This window comes from Lagopus muta, chromosome 2 (genome assembly GCF_023343835.1).
Source record: "Lagopus muta isolate bLagMut1 chromosome 2, bLagMut1 primary, whole genome shotgun sequence".
NCBI lineage: Eukaryota > Metazoa > Chordata > Aves > Galliformes > Phasianidae > Lagopus > Lagopus muta.
In genome coordinates, this window is record NC_064434.1 from 45,036,236 (window position 1) to 45,059,406 (window position 23,171).

Below are 23,171 nucleotides of genomic sequence, written 5' to 3' on the forward strand. Positions count from 1 at the left end.
GATCTTTAAATATATTAGACACCAATAGCTGCAGAACAAAATGTGGGTTTTTTTTCATAGTAATATTTGCTGTAAAGAGAGTATTTAGTATGCACAAAAGCAGAAAGTACTGTTAACAAAATGGCTCTAAGATGATAGGCATCTGATTCAGAGGAGGGGAAGGAAAGAAGCCCACTGAGAGCAGAGAAGCTGAGAAGAGTAAATAAAGACAGAGCTATGGGCAACACCTGAGAGATGTCTGGCCCTTGCTCTCTCCTGTTGTGGTAGCACAGACATTGCGTGGCCACTGAAGCATGCAGTGTGAACCAGGAGAAAGCAGAAGGTGAGTACATGTTAAAAATAGTTTGCATTTGTTCTTCTTCAATGCAAATGCCATTTTGATATATTGCAAGAAAGAGATGAGAATGTAGGAACTGAGAGCTCAAAGAGAAATAAAAATCTTGTATCTAATATGCTGGCAGTGGCCTCAGGTGGGCTGCATTCATTTTCAGCCTTCACCATGCTCTTCATTTTTGCTCTGAGCCATTCGTGTCACCTCTTTTGGCCTCAACTCCCCAAGCAACACTGGGACATTAGCAGAATAAATCCATTACTGGTTTCCAAAGCACAGATTCTATTGTAAGGAACACAGCAGGACTGCAGGGTAGCTGATGCTGCTCCATACATTTGCAGTACTTTTCATCTTCTAAACTGAAGGGAAATGCTAAAAGGCCCTCTTGACCAAAAGGCCTGGTTGCTAAATGCTGGAGGCATGTCTGTGGTTTTTCTCTGGTTAGTGATTATGTAAAAGTGGCTTTATCTTATTTAACAAATCAGCACTCCTGTGGGTATTTAGAATTACATTTTTACAGTGAAAAGTATTGTCCTTATATACTTTATATTGAGTTAGCTTGGCAACTCCAACAAAGCTGCAGTCTATAGTAAGCCCGTGAGATAGCTCTGAGGCAGGGAGGACATCCTCCCTATAGCTCACGAGGGATTCTCAGTGCTGAGGCACACCAGTTTGGTAGTTTGAAAAAATGTTTCACTGCTGAACCAGTTATTTCTAACAGAGAAATAATCATGGGAGAAAAAATAGAATTCCATTTATAGCCTCGTTTGAGAAGCTGGATCTTAAAGAAGCGCTGTGCTCTAAGAGTTACAAGGGGTATTCATTGTCCCAGTATTCATACCTGCTTTAGAATGAAAGCCATCATTTACAGTAGGTGTCATAAATTTGACTGTGTGTGATTGTTCACAGCCTTTCCTGTGTCAGTGGTTCTTTCAAAGGTATTTACAAATTTGTAGAAACATGTTTAGTGATATTGGTATCTACTTTTACAAATGATGAAACTCTATGCATGTGTATATATAGGTTTCCTATTAACAGCAAGGAAGACTAAAGTAAAGATCTCTAGAAAATAGTCATTAGATACATCTCTTAGGAAATAAAGCACTGAAGCTAACAGAAAAGAAAATTGCTGCCTATCTTTGTACAGAACAGAGTGAGACATGAAACAGTTCAAAAAAAGAAACACAGCCATGAGGTGAAAAATATTGCAACACTCTTTAAAATGCTCTGGAATTTGTAAATTATTTTAAAACTATGTTTTAAATTTACATTAAGTTAAAATTCTGAAGCTGAATTCTTTCCAGATGCCCATGTTAGTACAGCCTTTATTTTCATAGAACAAAAGCAGGCAGAAGTGTCCTGTCTTCATGGGCAATTCAGTTTCAGAGAAAGTAATCCAATGTAATTGCAGCCTGGCTTCTGAAAGCTTCTGTGTGAGGTTACAGCCTACCATCATTCACCATCATTACACCAACAGCAAACTGTACTATAACTGATTGGCTGAAGTGCATTTTCCTTTTAGAAAATGCCTCCATTGGTTAACCTGCTCTGATCTCATGGAGTAATGTCAATCAGGATGAGCATTTCTACCTCTGGCTCCTACTGTAACCATGTGTACTTCACACATCTGCACATGAAAAGGTGCTGTACCAAGCCATTTTGGAGTTGTTGTCAGCACTGAGCTCCTGTGTTCATCTGCTTGGAAAGCAAAGCTGGAATTGCTGTTCTGAGATCAGAGAGCACTTAGGGTGATGTAGTTTTGCTCTGTAATAATGCTTGTGCACAAATAATGATGAATTTCCTCATTCTCTTCAGGCAGTGGTACAGTGACAAGTAAAATACTAATTTGTCCCAGCAAAAGACAAACATACTTTTCTGCCAATCAATATTACTAAAAACTGTAGAATCTGCCCCAACTTAAATTAAGATCCTGAAGAGAACAGAGCTCTTTTTAATTGTCTAAAAGGCAGGGGCCTCATTAAATGTGCCATTTAGACAATTACTTTGAGGAGGTTATTTCCCCAGTTTATTCCAGTGCAATTTAAGCAGGATATACCTCTTCCACAGGTAAATAAAATAGCCAACAAATTTTCTGCTTCTCCTCTAGAGTTAAAGGAAAAAGACAGGATCCACCACAGAATGATATTAGGCACCTAATGCTGGGTGGTATTGAGTCTTTCCAGGGCAACAAAAGTTAATAGCCAGCACTGCTTCTAGTGAGGCTAATAAAGTGAACAACAGCAACAAAAAAGTAGAACAAAATAAATTCCTATCTCTGAAATATTATTTGTGAAATCTGGAAGTGTCGTCAAACGTTGCTTGGGAATTCTGAATATTAATTTGCAGCTGAAAATAGTCACTGTTACCAGATAGCGGGAACTGGCTTAGTTTTTTTTTTTTTTAATTTTTTTTTTAATGATTATTCTTTGAGGTAGTCTTGTAATGGTTATAAATGGAGCAATTGTTAAAGCAGAATACACACACACACACATATATATGCATATAAATAAATAATTGTACAGATAGAATAATGAAAGTGGCTTACATTGTTGTGCACTCTGTTGCTAGGCCAGTAGAGATTGGCCTGATATCTGGATTTAGATTTAAACTTTTCCAAATATGGGAGATGCCCTCCTATCTGAGGTTACAGATCTGTATAGTGTTGCCCACACCAGAATGCCGAAACTCATTGCTGTCCCAAAATAATAGTAAAAAAATTACTTTAGCATAATGACTTGAAAGCTGTGGTATTTATGTTTTATCTTTTTCATCTTTATGATTTCATCCTTCTCTTTCCAATAACTGTTAGCTGTAGGGGTTTGATAGTTTGGTATGGAAGTGATGGGGACTAGAATGAAATACTAAATATTGTGCAGCTCTACTAAAGTAAAGACAACTGAAAAGTGAGAATAGCAACGAAAGCCAGTTCCTGATCTGATTTCAGTCAAGGTACCCAATCTATGTCAAAAGCTTTTGTTTGTAGAACCTCTGGGGATGTCTTGCCAAAACACCTGCCCTCTATTTTTTCCTTCTGCTACTCGCCTTGGCTTAGTGTGGGAAGTGCTGCTGAGCTGGCATGTAAGCAAGGGCAGTGTTCCTTGCAGCCTTGATCTGGCTTACTACCAGACTCTTGTAGAAGCTGTGTGGGGAAAGAAAGCAAAGTGCTCACATGTTAGTGGTAGCGTTGCAAGTCTGCAGTAGTAAAACGTAAAGACAATAAATATTCTCTGTTAAAAGAGAGCCAAGAGGAAGGGAAACATCTACATCTGAGGCACTGAGACTATTACCTGTGGCATTTCTGATAACTAATGAATATGAAACCACTCTGGACAATGGCTGCATTTTGACAGCCATTTTGACTGCTGTAGTTCTCTTTGGCTTTCCAAACATGTATCATCTCAGGCACTTAAAGATGTAGTCTATCATTAAAGAAGGAAATAATTAACCATAAGAGCTGCAAGGCTCTTCATGGAGCCTGGAGTACCTAATAATCTGAAGACTTCTGCTAGCTCTCTGCTGCTTTGTGCTCATGTTTGATGGATGGTTTTAGATCCACTGGCAGTTCTCCAGACCTGCCTTGGCAGTCATGTGGAACATGTTATCCTCTTGGGCAGAACTGCCAAATCAGTTCCAACTTTTCCACTCAACTGTAAACCCAAACACTAAAACACAAATCACTCACATGACAATATACTCTATTGTCAAAAATTCCATAAATGTCTGGAAGGGATATCAGCGAATATATACTCCGTTGTTATGATCCTTTATCCTTTCTTATTCCCCTGTCTTATCTATCTATCTATCTATGGTAGAGAGGAACAATCACCTCCCTGTCCCTGCTGGGCACCCCTCTTTTGATGGAGCCCAGGATACTATTTGCCTTCTGAGCTGCAAGAGCACACAGGAGCTGGCTCATGTTAAGTTTTTCATCCATCAAGACCCCCAGGTCCTTCTCTGCAGGGCTGCTCTCAAAGACCGCTCCTTCCAGTCTGTATAGATGCCTGGGATTCCTCTGGCCCAAGTGCAAAACCTTGCACTTAGCTGTACTGAACCGATTCACCCGAGCCCACCTTTCAAGTCTGTTGAAGTCCCTCTGAATGGCATCCCTTCATTCCACTGTGTCAACTGCATCACTCAGCTTGGTGTCATCAGAAAATTTGCTGAGGGTGCACTCAATTCCAATCAGCTGTGACATTCTGTTCAGTTACAAAGTCATCACAGAGTCATAGAATCCTTAGAGTTGGAAGGAACCTTTAAAACTCATCTAGTCCAACTCCCCTGCAATGAACAAGGACACTTACAGCTAGATGAAGTTGCTCAGAGCCTGGTCCAGCCTGGCCTTGAATATCTCCAGGAACAGGGCTTCTACCACTTCTCTGGCTTTAAGTTTGAAACAATTTCCCCTTATCCTATCACCACAGACCTTACTTAAGAATCTGTCCCCTGCTTTCTTACAGCCCCACTTTAGATACTGAAAGGTCACTATCAGGTCATCTTGTAGCCTTCTCTTCTCCAGGATGAGCAGCCCCAGCTCCCTCAGCCTGGCATTTGGAAGTCATTTGAAGCATACTTCCATGGCTGAATTTTAAGCAGTTCATCTTTCAACAGAGGCACTCTAAAGAAGTAACTTGGCTGTGGATTGCTGGTGTTACAGGATCTGGGAATGGTGTTGGAGATAAAAATTTCACTTTGCATCTCCGTATTTTATTGGTAACAAAACCTAATTGCTTAGGCTTTATGCAGGAGGAATGGATACCACTCTATGTGGAGACTGCCACTTTTTGCTGTTATAGTTTCATCCAATTAACATCATGTAAACGCATGTTTCCAAACTGAAAAGCTACAGGGTCCTATAAGTGCCTTCCTTTTCTTCTTTTAGCTAGGACTGAAAAGGTTACATTAAATTATCAAAGTATCATATCAGCATCAGAATTGTATTTCTTCTCCTATTGGCCTTACATGCATCACCAGATAATGTATTTGAAATGAAGCACTACTTGACATCTGTAATGTATTATATCATAAATGGAGTTTATGCTATGCTGACTGCTTTTCTAATACTTGGGTGATTTTCTGCACTAAAAAAATGGACTGACTGGCTCTTCATTTATAATCACAGGACCACATGATTGATTTCTGCACCAGTTTTATGTGGACATCTATGCAATAATGGCTCTCTTTGTACTAATTCCTTCTGTCTGGTTATCTAATGAGATTGTTGATTTATTGTGTCATTTTATAAACTTTTAGAGACTCACAGGTTTGATTTATACTCCGTGAATAAGCTGAGAGAAGTTTTAGAACAGGAGCAGAAGTTAGATATTTATGTCAGCAAAATTAAGGATGCGAGTACTTTATCGTAACACATCACTGATAGGGGCTTAATATTATTTGATTTCAAATTCAGGGCAAAGGATAATGAAAATGTCATTAATTTGTATGCAGTGAGAAATGCGTACGTATTTGCATAATATGAAGGTCTTAGAGCACTGTGTGGAATCAGGCCCTTGTATTTCATTCCTTTTAAAGTAGAGTGCTTTTTCATTTTCATGCTGCCTGAGAATTGTTCATTTTTTCAGGTCTTACAACTTAGTTACTAGTTAAACTGCAAAAAATATTCACCAAAGCTGAATACTGTGTTACAATTACTTTGTTGTTGTCTTCCATCATTGTTAGCAGTTAAAGTATATTTATATTTTTCATATTTAAATGATTCTACTGTGTGAATAAACATGCGAATGTAGAATCTTTCAGCTTTGCTGAATATCAGTTCTTCTAAATATCTTCTGGTAAAGATGTTCAGTAAAACATCTCTAACTCAGAGTTAGGATAACCTGAGCTTCCAGTGGGGAGTCTGCAAGTGATAAAACTTCAGAACAGAGTTGCATATCAGAAGCAGGGAGATAACAGATTTGTATGGATATAAATGCAGGATGACAACAACAATAAAGGAAATGTACAGAATGTTTCTCCCTCTCTATTTTGTTTTTATCAATCTTTCAAAACCTAACTGAATGCAGAGAGTATTATATCTTAATATCAAGTGTGGTGGTTACCACTGCAATTTTTATGGAATAATTTCCTAAAAGTTTGAGGAGGGGAAGCCAATGAACTCGCAATACCACATGGTTGTATAGTTCCCAGAAATTCACAGCCATGCAGACATCTACTCCTCTCTGTCCCAGCCTCATTCCCTAGAACACTTTGATCAGATCTATGTCTGTATTTCTCCAGAATGGTCCTTAGGGAAAGCTGTTTTTTTCACTGATTCTGACAAAATCAGAGTCTTAACAATAGGAGGCTTAACAAACAGAGGCTCCTTTTCTCAAATTACTCACATGTATTCATCTAACCTAGTTCTGCCTGCTGCTTTTCCAAATTATCTTCCTTTCTCTAAACATTTATTCTCCAAAACTTTCTCAGTCACACTTTGTGGTTTACCAGTTTCACCAGTCAGGAGATGGAAGTTCTTCTGCTCTCAGAAAATTCCTGTTGTTGCAGTCTCCATGGGCATCACTGATTCTGTTTTCAGCTACCATACCATTTAAGCCCCTTTTCATTCTACTCTTTCCTTGCATCACTCTCTTTCCTTTTCCCTTTGACTCTTATTTTGCTTAAGCTGTTTTTCTGTTCATCTTTATTGAGAAGTAAATGGCCTGAGTGTAATGACTTACTAAATCATTCAGACCAGCCTTCAAATGGTTTATTTGAACTCAAGCAGTAAACCGGGCTTTAGCTCTTAGTTTTCTTCTTACTACCTCATCACTTCATGGAATTTAGTATCCCGGAGGGACATAAGTCACAAATGCACATACCCTTTCAGATTATTTTCTGCTAATACAGCAACATTTCTTTTTCCTTTTTTTTTTTTCTTGTCCTCAGCTCTTGACAATGGCCTCATTTTTGTAGGAAACAGGAAGTGAATCTTCTGCTGTGTTTGTAAACTGAGGATATAAACTCTTTCCTATCACATATATTCCACTCCACAAATTCTCTGGTCAACAGAATCATGAAAAGCAGACATTTGAAAAGCTCTTATTCTTGTTCCCAACTCCTCCATTGGAAATTTCCTCTTCTCATTGTCTCATGACCAAAAAACCATGTCCATGTGAAAGAGAATAGCTGGGAATGCTTTACAGTGTAAAACTGTTTTAAGAAATGTAATATTAATCCACTAAGTCAATATGTATTCTGTAAAAGCTAACCAATCCTGTGAGTGCTACAGGGGCCAAACCATAATTGTTCTTGGGCTGAACAGCTGCACCGTGTTCCTCCTGTGGGAATGGAATGGGAAATATGCCATGGAGCATGGAATTATATATAACTAAAAACTTGACAGAGGCTGCAACAATGCAAAGTATGTGAATATTATAAGGTCATTTTATGAAGAGACAAATGGAGGGCAAAGGTTTATGACTTGTCAAAAGTAGTACAGTGAGTCCATTGCAAAACCAGGAGCTTTGGGCTCTATACAAGACTGTAAAGCGAACACTAGCATTCACTCTTGCTGTGCTGTTCAGACACATTACAGTGTTAACTTCCATCCTTTCTCTAGTGTATTACTGCTCAAATTACCCATTAGTAATTGGGGTTAGTTTTACTGCCTTGAATTTTGCTCTGGAGCTACAAGTCATCAACTACTAATGCTAACTCACAGCTTTCTGTATGAGCTTTCTGTATGAGCTGATAATGAGTACGCCTGAACATATGTGAAACTGTAATACTACCTTGGAGTTCAGCATCTTCTTTGCTTGGTGTATTATTTCAACCTCCACATGTTGTTTCTTCACAGCAGGAGGCTGCCATGCAGCAGAATTACTATGGATAACGCATGTATATACATTCACAGAGGTCACTTGCCACTGTAAATTATTTGTATGATATATAGTATTGTATTCATAAAGGGCAGAATGAAGTGTATTTGAATTTAGCAGTTTTCTCTGGGGAATACAAAAATTTTCCCATATTTCTTAGGACTGCAATTTTTCCCCAGCATACTGCCTCTTGCAAATACTACATGCAGAAAGTGGAATCTGCAGGGATAACCTAAGCAAGCGAGAATGAAATATGGCTAAAATAATCTTATTAATGTTTTGATCTTGGTCTTGCTTATGATTGCCCTTCAGCAAAAAAACTCCTGTGGGACAGAAACTGTTTTTGCTATGTACTGAAACTAGCACTGCCTTTAATAGAAGAGTCAGATCATGGCCCACAGTTTCTTGGGTTTGCCTGGGAAATACTTCCTTTGTGTGAAGCCTTATGCAAGGGTGAAAGGGTTCATGTTATCACCAACAGAAACTCAAAACCAAGTGTGCTGTTGTTCAGTGAGGGAATGATTAAGAAGACAGGAATTCCTTACCACACAGATTCCAGATCCATCAAGGCATCTGTTTGCGTTACCATTACAGTTGCAAGGAGAGCATTTTCCTGAGCTGGTACGGTAAAATCCTTCTTGGCATCCCTGCAATGAGAAAATAAAAATAAATTATCCTTTATGCAGATGTATTCTGAGGGTTAGGTTTGGCAGGAGAAATCAAAATGCAGAAGAAAGCAAGTATTGCAACCACCAGTTTTCCTCCAAGTATACTCCACAGCCCTTTTGCAGAAGACCACACACACTGCTGAGCTCCAGTCTGTTCCATTGTTCTCTGCCTTGGTGCTTGCAAATTGCTTTGTGGTGTTCAAGCTGCCAGCATCCCTGCCTGTGTCTGGCCCTTGGTCAGCAGTGGGTGCCTATAGCAGTGAGAACAATAAACTGCATTTTGTGCTAGATGATGGGTCAGCTAGAAGTGATGACTGAAATTGAATAAAGAAGGTATAGCTTTTACTTAGAAGAGCCTTAGAAAGCTTACTAAAAGCAGACTACGTACTGGCTTTTACGAGCTTTGAATGAAGAGCTCTGAGAAGGCAGAGCCATATCTATAAAGATCAGTGTCCTTCTGAGTGAAAGCTGGTGGGCTTTGTGAGATCCTGTGAAGGCAGGGCTATCTGATTGTAAGACTGGTGAGATGTGCCAACACTATATAAGTCCTTGGGAGATAAAACAGTTCTTCAGTCATTCTTCATGAGACACAACAAAGAAATGGGTGAGATTGCATGAAGGCTAAGATTTCCCTGTTTTTTTTCTTGAAGGTGTGGCTGTGCCTGTCGTATATCAGTTAACATGACTGTGCTTATCAAAATAAAACAGAAGATTGTAAATATCTAAATTGACTTCTTTTAAACACTAATTACAGCAATAGTATAAGCAGTCAGAAACACAAAGCTATTAAGATGCCACTCTAAGACTGGAAAATAAGAAGAAAATGAAAGAGGATTGCTTTTGTGTGGTCTATTATATGTAACTTGTTCTCCACAGAGGACATTACACCTCACTGTGCGGCTGGTGAGGCATGCATGAGCTGGTCTTGGAAGGAACCTCTGCTGCTCAGACAGTGCCTGCTCACCTTGTACAGCAACCTCCCTACATTATAGGTGTTAGGTCCACACAGATTCATGAAGTTTTGAATCTTAACGCTGTTACCATTGCATAACTCTTGTAGCGTTGTTGCAGAGCTGATGGGTATATCACTGAGATCTCCAGAAATTATTTGCCCTGCCTTCTTTTATCTGGCACTGAAGAAGACTGTCCCTGATGTGACAGTAAGAGCCTGAGATACACCAGGGTCTCCTGAAATATTTTTTTGTAGCTGACTCTACGTACTTTCTGTATTCCCTGGTCCCTGATGTCACTTATTCCTGCACTGGCCTAATCATCTCTTCTCATGCCCACTCTGAGCTATGATGTGAACAGCTACAGCGTGGGTGCAGGATGGTGATTCCTCCACTGGCTCGGAAGTCAGCCTGAGTGCAGTATTGCTCCCTCTTCTACTGGTGGCTGGAGCTAACCCTGGCACAGTGCTACAGCTGAATTGCTTCTGGGGTCTGGGATATTGGATGTCTGCCTGGTGCTAAAGACACAGTGTGGAGCATCGGATACCAAAAGCTAGTGATACTGAGGTTCATTTGTGTGTTAGCTTCCATTCTCAAGGGTGGATGGATGCTTTTATCCAAGTCGGATGAGCTTCTTGTTTAGGAAATAACATATAAGATGACTAACAAGATTTAAGAACGAGGCTTACAAATGAATCATTAGTCCAGTCTTATCCCAGAGACCTCTGAGGATCTGAGATGAACACAAATGGAGAACTCAGTTGTCTTTAACGTTTTTACACGCAATATTTTATCTGCTTTGCTTTGGAAACACTTTCACAGATAATAGCTCCCAGGAGGAGAAGCCTTCACCTCACCACTTTGGAACAGCAGAAATACTATCCTTAGTGCTGCTTGTTTCTTTCAGTTGTTTAGTCTTAACGCAGAACTGTAGACTGACTCCCACCAGACTAAGGATTTCAGCTGAATGATTACGCCACACACTGTGAAAGGCAGACAATTATTTTCTAAATTGAAAACAGATTGTTTTTCCAGTGTCTTTCTTGGCGATATTTCTCTTTATCCATACAATTTTAAGACATGCTATGTTCTCTGATGCCCTGCAACTGGTGGGTGGTCCTAGATGATCCATGAGAGCTTGAAGGCTGGCTCTGCAGGCCTAAGCAGAACTGTTTCTGACATAAGATGGTGAATATGGACGATGGAAATGTATGTCTACGTGCAAAGGTGTCTAAACAGATTCTTTATAAATATTATTTGCTTTAAACTTCAGCTAGGGGTAAGTCTGCCTTGCAGCCAGTTCTCTCACCCAGAAGAAGCAAGTTAGGTACAGGACAACACAGCATCATTGGAACCAGCTGTATGGGCCTGGTTCCATGGTTGTTGAAGGAGCATGCTGGGAACCAATTTACCTCCTACTCTGAGTGGACACACTTCTCAGCCCCCAGAGACATCTATCCCAACCTGGAGTGTCTGCTATCATGGCTGTCAGAGACACTTGAAGATGAGATGCAGGTGCCTAAGTTTCTGTTATTATTTCTGTTAACATCATCTTCTCAGAACTATTCAGTTCATCACAACAGCTTGGGAACTGATATTTTAAACTCTGGGTTGCATCAATTTAAACCAGAAATGAGGTATTGACAATGAGTGCTATGAGGGAGATGGGAATGAGATGAAAATTGGATGCAGATTGTTTCCTTGGGTTTCAAACATTTTCTCAGGCATTTCTCAATTATTCTGATATGTTTGTGTTGCTCCTTGCCCTACTAGTGATAATGGAGTGATCTGTTAGTTGTTCCAGGGCGTGAGCCAATGCTGTATTTATAAAAAGAAGTGTCAGAGTGTTGAGCTAATTGAGGGATTCAAATGGCCAAATGTTCTGGGAGCAGCAAATAATGGCATGCAAAGCACAAACAGGTCTGCAACAAAAATGGAAATACCTCCCTGTAAAAAACTGTTATGTAGGCAACTGAGCGAGAAACATTTCCATCCACTGGCTGTTTCTGAAGGGTGAAGACAATTAGTAGGCCAGAAAAGCTAGGTCTGCATTAGCAATTACACCTTCACAATTCTTTTTTTTTTTTTTTTTTTGCCCATGGGACAATGTCTATTCCAATTCAAACTGAAAAGTCCCATCTAATGTGGATCTTGCTGAGCCCTTGAAAATCTTCTATACCCCATAGTGCATTTAATTTTTTTTTTCCTTGCATCTGGTTTTAGTTATTACATTTCTTACAAACAAGAACCAGCTGTGGTGCTGCAAGTGCTGTGGAGCCTGTAGCCGTGTTCTGTTGCTTTAGGCCTTTCTGATGGTATGAGTGTACGCTGGGACTGAAGATGGCAGTCCAGATACATAGGATATCAGTTTATTGCCATATACATTCAAACAGCTTCACCAATTTGATTGCAGCTGCTCTTGGTCTCGATTCCCCATTCCTTCCCTGCTGCCAGATAGCAGCCCTGGTGCAGCTATGCTGGGGTAGCTCTGTTTGTTGTGATACTCTGTCTTCTGGCTTGCTTTTCCCAAAGGAAAAGTGCTGTGACATGCACTGAGTGTTCTCTGTGGTTTCATCCATGTTAGCCAACTAAAGAAGGGCAAAGCATGGTTTCAGGCACTGGCTTATGGCAAATACAGAGTTTAAATACGTGGGTATGGGCTGTGTTATGCTACTTGACAGGGAGGTCCCCAGACTGCTTTATTAAGTAATTCAGATGTAGCCATTGACTCTGTTATCTAACAGTAAAAAAAACATAGCATGTTTCCTTAGTTAGTACTGGAACTTGTGACTTTCCTGTGAATATATAAAGCACAAATGGTCTCTTTCTTTGGCAATAAACGTCTCCCTTGGATCCTCACCAGTATTTGTTATTTCCAGAGTTTTCTCTTGAGTGCTGGAGTGTATGGAGAGATGTGGATTCCAGGCTAAATGGTCTACATTAAACAACTTCAGCCTTTGTTATATTCCTTATACTCATGACTTTCAGTCTTGTACCAGAGACTTCATTGGATTTGGCACAGAACAAATCCGGAAGAAAAGGATGGTGTTTACCTCCAGGATTGTTGTAAAATTGGAGGCAGATAGGGCACTTGGGGAACTGAAACTGAAGAACAGCGCCCTTGTAGCAGTCAGGGCACATTAGCTGCCATGTCACTGCTATGTTTAGTGTCCTGTGAGACTTAGCTGTAGCTGGCTTTGTGCATGTATTGCCTTGGTACTATAGACAGAGTCAAAAGGTGTGTGTTTTCCTCCAGGGCTGGGAAAGATCCTCACTGGGCTGCATAGATGTTCAGATAGGTGGGCAAGGATCAAGCATCATGGTGTTGCTTAGCATATTTTCACTTTAAAAGTCAATTCATGGTAGTGAAAGTGAATGCAACCTGGTCACGTTTAAATTGTTAAATTCAGAATCTAGTGATTAAAGTAAAATTAGCTGGATTAACTAATATCCCCAACATGAAAACACAAGTAACTTTTATTCTGTTATAAGAACCTGTATTTTCTGTGATTTTTGATTCTGTGAGGAAAAATGAAGATTTTTTCATTTCTGGCAATCGCTTCACTGTATTTCTTCATGTGTTAAAAGGGTAGAGAATTTTGAAAAACATTTACAAACATTACAAACATTTAGAGAATGTTTGTAGCATAAATTGTGTTAGTCAATCCATGGTGATTGCTCCTGAGCATGCTCTTAGCACCTTGCAAAAATATTTTATTTTCACCTTCACTGAAAGAGAATTAAATTAATTCATATTAGCAATCATCTGGTGATGTTCAAGGACATACACAGATATTGTGGCTGAGCCTACATACCACAGCTTATTCACCTGTTTTATCTTGATGTTTCAACAAGTACATTGCAGATGTAATTTTAGTTTGGAAGATGTTTTGTGCATTAGAGTTTCCATTTTTCTGCAGACTGAGCTGTTCTGTAAAAATACTGTCAGAACACGTATTCTTGAAAGTTCAAGTCTGAGAACTGTGACATCTGAAATAATAAGTTGTCTACTTGTAGAAACATATATATGGAGAATTATGACACACACTGTGAGTTATTTGTGTAATAGTATCACTTGACATAGATTGATCAAGGGTGATCTGTGTGACCCTTGAAGTTCTCATTGTACCGAGTGTACGATGCACTGAGTGTAAGAAAAAAAAAAAAAGAAACCTTCCATTATCGAGCCTAACCTCAGAAACCAGGGAACAGGGAAAAGAAACAGAAAAATGTTACTCCTGTGATATACCAGGCTTCATCTTAGCCACTGATAACTGTCAAAGGCAGACATGACTAGTAAAGAACAAGTTTTCATTATATTGATTAAAAGAATTAGACACATTGAATAGAGCAATACCTTCTTCCGTTCTTGACAACTTCACATCAAGATGTAATGTTTTTCTGGGAGGTACATTTTAACCTAACAGAAGTTTAGGATTCAAAATAATATCAATTTCCTGAAGCTCAGGATCTTTTGTTATGCAGGAGTGAATGAATACTCTAAAAGTCCTCCACTCACTTTAAAATCTGTAGGTCTATGGGAATGACCAGTATGCTGGAATACATGGCATTGCCATAGAAACAACAGCCATTTGCTCGCTGGGGATCAAGCCAACCCAAACATACTTGCTTTTGTTTATTTATTTTTAATGTACAATATTTGGAATTGGCAGACGCAGTACTGGAGTGTTTTTGAAGATTGTTTGTGTAGGCCAACTTGAGTAAATACCCTACTGCCCTTCCTAAAAATAAAGATGTTTTCCTGCTTGGGTATCTCCTGGTATTTTTATTTATTTGATTATTTATTGGAAATTAGAACATTAGACAAAAAGCTCTGACAAAGCAGTCCTCTACTGTACATTTGATGATATTCCAATTTTCTCTGTTTTCTTCAGAAAAGGTAGGATTCCTTTCCAAAGAAATTCCTGGTCTTTATCGCCTACAATGTGTCTGCACACAGAAATAATCTCCAACCAAGTACTCAGAGAAAAAAAATCAGCATTTAGCAGATATCACTGGCATGCCTATGTCAGCAATGAAGGCAGGCTGAACCTCATAAGACCTCCTTGGCCCAGGTGCATACTGTGCTGACACAGCTGTGGCTGTGCCGACCTAGGGGCACCTAGGCCAGCAACCCTTGCAGCTGGGTAGTGGGATGCCTGTGTAAGGCGACCAAACCACAGCAGGCTGAGCATCGTCAGTGTGGAGATCTTCACATGAGAAGAAGCTAATTAGACTTTTTTTGATTGGTTTAATTCCTCTTATAAGAAAATGCATCTAAAGTAGGTCAGCTGTGCCTATTGTTTGTCAATGATTGCAAAGGGAGACTTGCTAGTTCAAATATAGGTGAATCACTCAAGCAGTTGTGTTGTTACATTTGAGTTAGCTTGATTCTGGCCAGTTTAAAGTATATGTTTCCCTTCGCTCAGATAGCTTCTCCTTTGATTTTTACAGCTAGCTTTCAAAGCTTTTTATTATATTGCCCTGCACTGGTGCTACCATATCCACTGAATACTTGTGCATTCAAAAATCCCCAAGCAAAATATTTTCAGCCTATCCCTCAGATATATTTTTTTTCTTCTTGGAAGTGGGAGAGAAAGCATGAATATATGCTAGCACCTTTGGTAAAAAAAAAAAGCTGTAATTCTCACAAAGAGTTAAAAAATACTGCTGAACATTGCTATCTGAGCATTGATCTTATTGCTGCTAATAATTCAGTCCCACCTCAGTTTGATGGCTTTGGGCAGCACTGAGCATATTTAGGAAAGGACAGAGGGAAATGGTTTCAAACTAAAAGGGGGGAGATTTAGATTGGACATAAGGAAGAAGTTTTTAACAGTAACAGTGGTGAGGCACTGAAACAGGTTGCTCAGAGAGCTGGTGGATGATCTGTCATGGAATGGAGATAGATAAGATAAGGCTGGAAGGGGCTCTGAGAAACCTGATGTAGCTGTAGGTGTCCCTGTTCATTGCAAGGGAATTAGACTGGGTGGCCTTTAAAGGTCCTTTCCAACTCAAACAATTCTTAGATTCAGTGACTGTATGCAAGAAACTTGTAGGCAATTATTATTAAAACTTTTTATTGTCATCTGAAATACTCTGCTCATTGTAAACATTGACGTTAGTTCTAATGTGCCTATGAGATAAAAGATTATCTAATTTTACAAAGAGCAAAACTGATCCTTACCATCATATTAGGGTTGCTACGTTCATTCCTGGCTCATGCTGCAATTGAGCATTGCAGATGTATCCAGGAAGAAGGGCTCTCAGTTGTTGAGTGACTTGGACAATCCACAGAACTTGTGTCTGACAATTCCTTGAACAGCTACAGAACAAAGCTCTAGCAAAGAAAGAAGCATAACCCCATTCTGAGGATATTTTCTGGTTCCCTCCAAAAAGCACACATTTTCTGCACTAAAAATATGCTTGGGATGTAAGTAAACAAAGTGTTTGATCCATACTACTCTGACTAGGCAGAATTTTTACAGCTTATGGTGTTTGGTAAGTATTAATTACACAGCAAACTTCTTTACCTCCAATAGATAGTGTTTCATTCAGCTAGAAAATACTGGGGGCACCAACGTGAGTTCTACCTCTGCTTCTCAGCTCAAGGAATAATTGATGTCTATTAACTATAAACATGGACTTTTAAAATCCAGACTGCCAATGCAGACTGATGGACTTTTGAGCATTTACTTGCTCCTTGGGAGCAGAGTAACAGACATCTCAAATTCCTCAAGTCAAAGACATGTTATTCATGAACACAGACATAGAAATTTAGTTCAGCCTGATGGGAAACTTCATGAAAAAAAAAAAAAAGAAAAAAAAAAAGAGCTGTAATGACCCTGTGCCCACTGTCCTGACCTTCCTGCCCTGCTTTCAATATAAAATCTGGCAGATGTACAGCACACTCTGTGTGCATGAGCAGCTTGGTGCAGTTGTTCTACAGGAGAAACTCGAGAGAGCGGTCTCTATCTCTCAGTAGCAGAAATGGCTGAGGTATCAGATGACTGTATTTAAACACTTTGATTTTTATTACTTATACCTGCCAAAAGGATCCATCTTTACAACTACATTTGATGCAACTCTGCATAGGTCATGTGGGCAAAGGATATGATGGAATCAAACCCTACGTGAACCATGTGATTTGGGATAAAAATTATCTAATGATATTTTCTCTGCAATAGAAAATATTCCTTAGGCTCTTTATATAAAAGTACTTGATAACTGTCATTAATTTTCTGCCACTTTTTTTTTTTTTTTTTTTTTTTACAGTTACAACTATAGGTTCAATTAATTTGTATATCAATTTCTTCTGGCTCTGAAGTCCGTCAAATGTGGATGGATTTCATTTTTCCAAAGGAAAAAGAATAATCTTATCAATAGGGAACTGTGTTGTTTCAAGTTTCCTCAAAATCTTAGTGACTACTTGAGCCCTGAGGGGTTTATTGCAGACAGCATATTCCCCCCCAATAGATCCATTTATTTGTAGTGAGATATTAATTAAATCTATGGCTCCTCAGTTTATATTCATAACACTCATCCACTCCAGTTGTTATTTATGGGATAACTTTTAGTCCTGTCTGTATTATGTGTCTCTCTCGTTGGCAACAAGGCTTGAATGTCATTGAAATGGTCTTACAGTAAATGTCATCCAGATGAAATGGTTGCTCATTGGCCCTTCATGGGGGGAGGCCTTTGTACTTGGGCTGTTTCTATTAATGGTACATAAGAACATTATGTTGATGGGTTGTGGATCTCCAATTGTCCCCAGTCAGCTCCCACAGCCCTTCTGCTGCTGTCTTGTTCTTTGCTTGTGTCCTCCTGGTCTGGATTTTCATTGGTCCTCTTATCTCTCCTCTCCATTTGGCATTTCCCTGCACCTTGTTCTAGTCGCTCATCCACTTCATGATCCTTCACCTCTAGTGTACTAAAGCCTACACAGTGATAGCTTCATTATATTAAGCTTGAAACTAACATGAGAAAAAGATTGCTTTTCACTAAATTGTTGAGAAAAGTATTGCCTTGTTTCTGTACATGGGCTCCATTGTCTCTAACCATGTTCATAAAGATACCAAACCGAAGAAAATACACTGTTCCACTCATCTTGTGTGACTATGCATATCAGTCTTTCCCTCAGTTTTTCCATCTGTGAAATGGAAAAATGTCAGTAGTGGTCTTTGGAAAGAGCTTTGTTGTATGCTAGTGGAAATGCTATATAACGGCTTTATTTCCACAATAATTATTACTATTTACACCCATGGTTTCAGACCTCTATAAAACTCTGTTCCCATTCAGATGTACCTCATTTTTTTTGATCACGACAGGCTTTCGTATTTTTTCATGCTTTCCCAAGTTGGTGTCAAATCCAGGAAGGCAACAACAAAGAACATCATCTGCAGAACTTCCATTAGCTTTAGTTTTCACAAGAAGCAGCTCTGTGCACCCAATGTAATCCACATCAATGAAACAAGTCATTACAGAATCACAGAATCACAGAATCACCCGGGTTGGAAGGGACCTCAAGGATCATGTAGTTCCAACCCCCCTGCCTAGCAGGGCCACCAAACATACACATTCAGATCAGGTTGCCCAGGACCCCGTCCAACCTGGCCTTAAACACGTCCAAGGACGGGGCATCCACAACCTCCCTGGGCAGCCCGTTCCAGGGCCTAACCACTCTCCTAGTAAAGAACTTAGGAGTCATTAGGAGTATTGTGTACAGTTCTGGGACCCCCAAAACAAGAAGGACATAGAGCTGTTGAAGCAAGTCCAGAGGAGGGCCATGAAAATGATCAGAGGGCTGGAGCACCTCCACTTTGAGGGTAGGCTGAGAGAGCTGGGAATCTTCAGCCTAGAGAAGGACCTTATAGCAGCCTTCCAGTATCTGAAGGGAGCCTACAGGAAAGCTGAGGAGGCGCTTTTCATAAGGGCAGGTAGCAACAGGACAAAGGGAAATGGTTTTTAACTTGAAAGGGTAGATGTAGATTACATACTAGGAAGAAATTCTTTACAGTGAAGTGGTTAGACACTGGAACAGGTTGCCCAGTGAGGTGGTGAATGCCCTCTCCCTGGAAGCATTCAAGGCCAGGCTGGATGGGGCTTTGAGCAGCCTTGTCTAGAGGGAGGTGTCCCTGCCTATAGCAGGGGGATTGGAATTAGATGGTCGTAAATGTCCCTTCCAACTCAAACCATTCTATGCCTCGATGATGATTCTATGACTTCATTTAGGAGAAGTACTCAAAACAACTGGGAATAATGTATATCCCCATATGACAAACATTTCTAGTAGCCATTACTTATTTTCAGTGTCTGCTATGATAAGTTGTTGCTAGTCCCATGACTTCAGTCTTTTTAATCCAGTGCTGAACTTTTTTGGATTAGTCAGGGAGAAAGACTACTAAAATTTCACGTGAAAAAGTGAAATTAACTTTGTAGGAATGGTTTTAAGGTGTTTGAGGGATTTCTGTTTACTTTGCTTTGCTATCTTTGTGCTTGAGCCTATAAATCCCTATGTAGTGACACTTCAGAAGAATCTTTGTCTTCTCCTGCAGAATGAGGCTTTCAGAAATTAGTAACAGAGCCTTTGACCAGGCCCACTCATCAAACATATTCTGTCAGCAAAGTCACAGTAAAAAGAGATGGGCAGAATTTCTGTTCTACACTGTGAGGGGCTCCACAATATGCACACAGAACCAAACACCTGCTCTTGCTTATTTCTTCTCTATTGATGTTTGCTAAATTAATCTGAGCTTTGAGACCTTACAAACCTAGAGAATTAAAACCAAATAAGATTGTTCACCAGCTTCCCCTAAGCCCCCAAGCACTATTTATAATTTCTGTAAGCCTACGTTACCTCTGGTCCAAATTCTTTCGGATGACAAAGGTCACATTCTAACTATTATTACTGGAGAAGTGAATTCTCAGTGTGACATCATAGGCAGGCAGTTAAATACCCATTTACTAGGACACTACAGCTGTTAGATGAATATTTGCATGCAAAAAGCCACTGTACTGAATTTGCAGTTTCAAGGACAGAAGCCTCACATAAATTGGTTACTTGCAATTTCAAACTTATTTTTATAATATTCATGATAGGTTTTATACTAAACAATTTGATGTAGTACATTAAATTTCTGTATTGTTTGCTTCAATTTATGACAGTGCTAGCTATGAAATGCTTATTGCTTCCAGTGCTCCATTGATGCTGCAAATCAGGAATGAACCAGAAGTTGGTGATCAAGTTTTGGACACAATACTGGTAATATTTTTTTATCCACTTGTCTTGACAGGTATTTCAATTCTAATAGCATTTAATGAAATTACAAACTAAAGCAATTATTGAATTACAAAATAACAAGCTTTCTATTTTGTTATTTAGCTTACAAATGTGAAAGCAAATTATTTCTTGTTGAACGTCATTCAGTGAAAAAACTCCAATGTCATTACATATTCTCAAATTGAATTCCAAGGTGTGATAGTTCAATTAAGGCTTTAATTAGCAAATGAATCTAATAATAGGGTTTTCTTGAGTTTTTGTGTGTATGAAATAGTTGTTAAAACCGCAGTGGTGTGTTTTTTTGATCCTCAGCAATTTAAATCTTTTAATGTCAAAATCAACAACAACAACAAAAACAAACAACTTGTCACTGATTTTGAATCCATAAATCTTTTTCAGTAAACAAATAGTTCAGTGAGTGATGAAAGGAACAAAGCCCTGTTTCCTATTACTAGTCTCCTTTATCTTGTCCCCTGTGTGTGGCTCTCAGTATCATCGCTTTTTGTCTGTCTCTGATGCTGTCTCAGTAAGTGCACAGTGCAGTGGCTGCTCTGCAGTCATGCATGCCATGTCTGGCCAGCCTGCAGATGTTAAAGGGAATATCTAACGACTGAATTTAATCTGATTTCCACTCAAACAAGAAACACCATAAGATCTTCATCATTTATATATAAGGAACAGTTGAGCCCTCCTCAAAAGTCACTGAAAAAATTGGATTTTCATTGAGGAAGACAGGACAAGTCCCTAACAATAACAGACAACTTGAATACCTCAGTTCCTGGCTTATCCCTGACAACTGGGAATATGTATGCATCACCTGAAGAGTTATCAACTCGTCAGCTTCCAAAATAGATCTTTATTTCTGATGATGATAAACACCAGATTATGCTGCTGGCAGAAACTGTCGTCACAAAGTTTTGGACAAAACACTCAGTGGTTGCTAAAACTAAAACTTGCAAGATTGAAACCAGTTGCTTTGACTGTAGATAGCACTCTGTTGGCAGAGATGATACAGGAAAAAAAGTTGTTTCTATTTTTCCCTGTTGCATAGAGAAGTTTGGAATTGGAGGGAGAGGGTATATGGCTCGTCATTCATGGGTAATCCCCAAACAAATAAGCAAAGCAGAGAATGGCAAAAAAAAAACAACACATGGAGATCCCCTTCCAGACCACTGTCACAATATTCTTGTTCCTTGGAGGAGTTTGTGCATGCCTCCATTGCAGTAGTGACGCAGTAACTGTGACTCCCATAAAAACAATCCAAAGCTGAAAACCAGATGGCTTTATGTGGAACAACAACATTATCTATTGCCTTAAGAAGGTAATTGTGTTTAATTTTCAAAATTTCCTGTGTTGAAAATGTTTCCAGACTGTTACCCCTTCTCCAGTCCAAGTGAAAAACAAAATGCCATTCAGCAACAGAGATGGGGTTGGATCCAACATAAACACTTCTCAGTTAGGCATTCTCCATCGAAGTGCATAGTCATTTTTTCCATATACAGTGAGAAAGACAAAGCCTCTGCTTAAAAGGCATTCTTCTCCAAAGAGAGGAAGGGCTAAAATGTCTTAGCTGTCTGCAAGCTGGCTAAGGATTAGAGTTTAACACCAGCCTCCATTCTAATGTACTTATTGCTACAGCCACTAAGTAAAAAAATTACTGTTACAGATGTTCACTACTGCAAATAGAAGATCTGCAGCTGGAAAGGCTGCTATTTGATCTTCTGCTTTCAAAGAAAACACCAAGCTTATTCAAGAAAAACAATTTACAGGAAAATGGATAAATAATTTTGCTTTGTTTCGTCATTAACCCCCCTCCACCCAGTCCCCACAAATCACTCAAATGAAATGCGCTGTCTGAGCTGTATGCCATTCACCTGCGTCCTCCACATAAGGGGGACATAATCAGTTGACGTAGTACAGCACTCCCAGAGAAATTTCCAGACAGACACAAAATTTTTGAAGAGATAAACAATGAAAGTGTTTCTTAAAGCATGTACTACTGTACTTGTGGGACAGTGTTAAATCAGGTGTGGTAAACCTGAGAAAGATGGCCAGGTGTGACTGAAGCTGCCTTTGGTTTCCCTTTTGCCACAACTACCTCACCAATTTTCTAGTATTTTCTGGGTTGATTTTACAGCTCTTTGACATTTTGGAATTGCAGTAGAGACATACAGCGATCTTGACTAGCTGGCAAAGCATAAATTTAAAAGCCTGTTAGTACCAAATGCAAGTGTGAAAAACTTGACAGATTAAGAAAAGAAGATTTCATCCATCTCTGCTTCCCAAGAGTGGCCTGATAGTGGACAAAATGGGACAGCTGATGGAAGGTGCTATGATTCTGGTCTGTATTCTCAGCACAGTTTCCAGCTTGGTGGTGCTAGCACCTTGCAAATGTGTAAGAAGGAAGGGAGGCAGCTGCGCAGGGTTAATTTTGTGCTACAGGTCCTGCACCCAGAGGTGCTCTCTGACTGATACTTGGAGGTGGGCAGAGGAAATATCAGGACTAAGGAAAAGAGATGACCTTTCTTGATCTTTCACTGCCTTGCTACCCATGGCTGGTTTCATCATGGACAAGGTCTAATAATGAAGGAATCATTTTCTTATTGTCTCAAGGAAGGGAAAAATAGATTCATCAGGAAGAAAGAGGAAAGTCATCTCTTTCTCCATTCCTCAGAAAAATCCCTTACTTGAACTCCAGTTTTCAGTTGACTTAGAATTAATTAACTGGTGCCTTACTAATGTTGTAGAGCCCTTCTAAAGTCCCTCCCATTGACAGGAAAGTAGAGAGACAGACAAAACATAAACCTGCACAAAGATGAAGTCTGCTCATCTCTTGCCACTGAAAAGTCTTTTCATTCAAAAGCAGCAGGATGCAACTGGATCACTGGGTGGTAACAGGGCACAACAGCCCAGAAATGATCTGGTTTAGATACCTGTTCCCTATGTATCTTCCTACATCTGGCACTAACAGTGAAAGGTGGAAAAAATCCTTTTTTATTCATTTTTGTTGGGAGGACAGAATTTAACTATCATTCATTTAGATAAAATGGCTGTATTTAGAGTTACAGAATGGCTTAGGTTGACCTTATAGATTACCTACTTCCAACCCCCGAGGTCATTGCAAGTTGC

The 23,171-nt window shown here is 39.5% G+C and overlaps 1 protein-coding gene across 2 annotated transcripts in view; it reads right to left on the reverse strand.

Annotated features, from left to right (window-relative positions):
- Positions 1 to 23,171, reverse strand: part of LAMA4 (laminin subunit alpha 4) — a 96,951-nt gene that overhangs the window by 67,261 nt on the left and 6,519 nt on the right. For both annotated transcript variants that reach the window (XM_048935529.1, XM_048935528.1), the window contains exon 2: positions 8,691 to 8,792. In XM_048935529.1, coding sequence (XP_048791486.1) covers positions 8,691 to 8,792 — 102 coding nt within the window. The remainder of the gene's footprint in view (positions 1 to 8,690; positions 8,793 to 23,171) is intronic.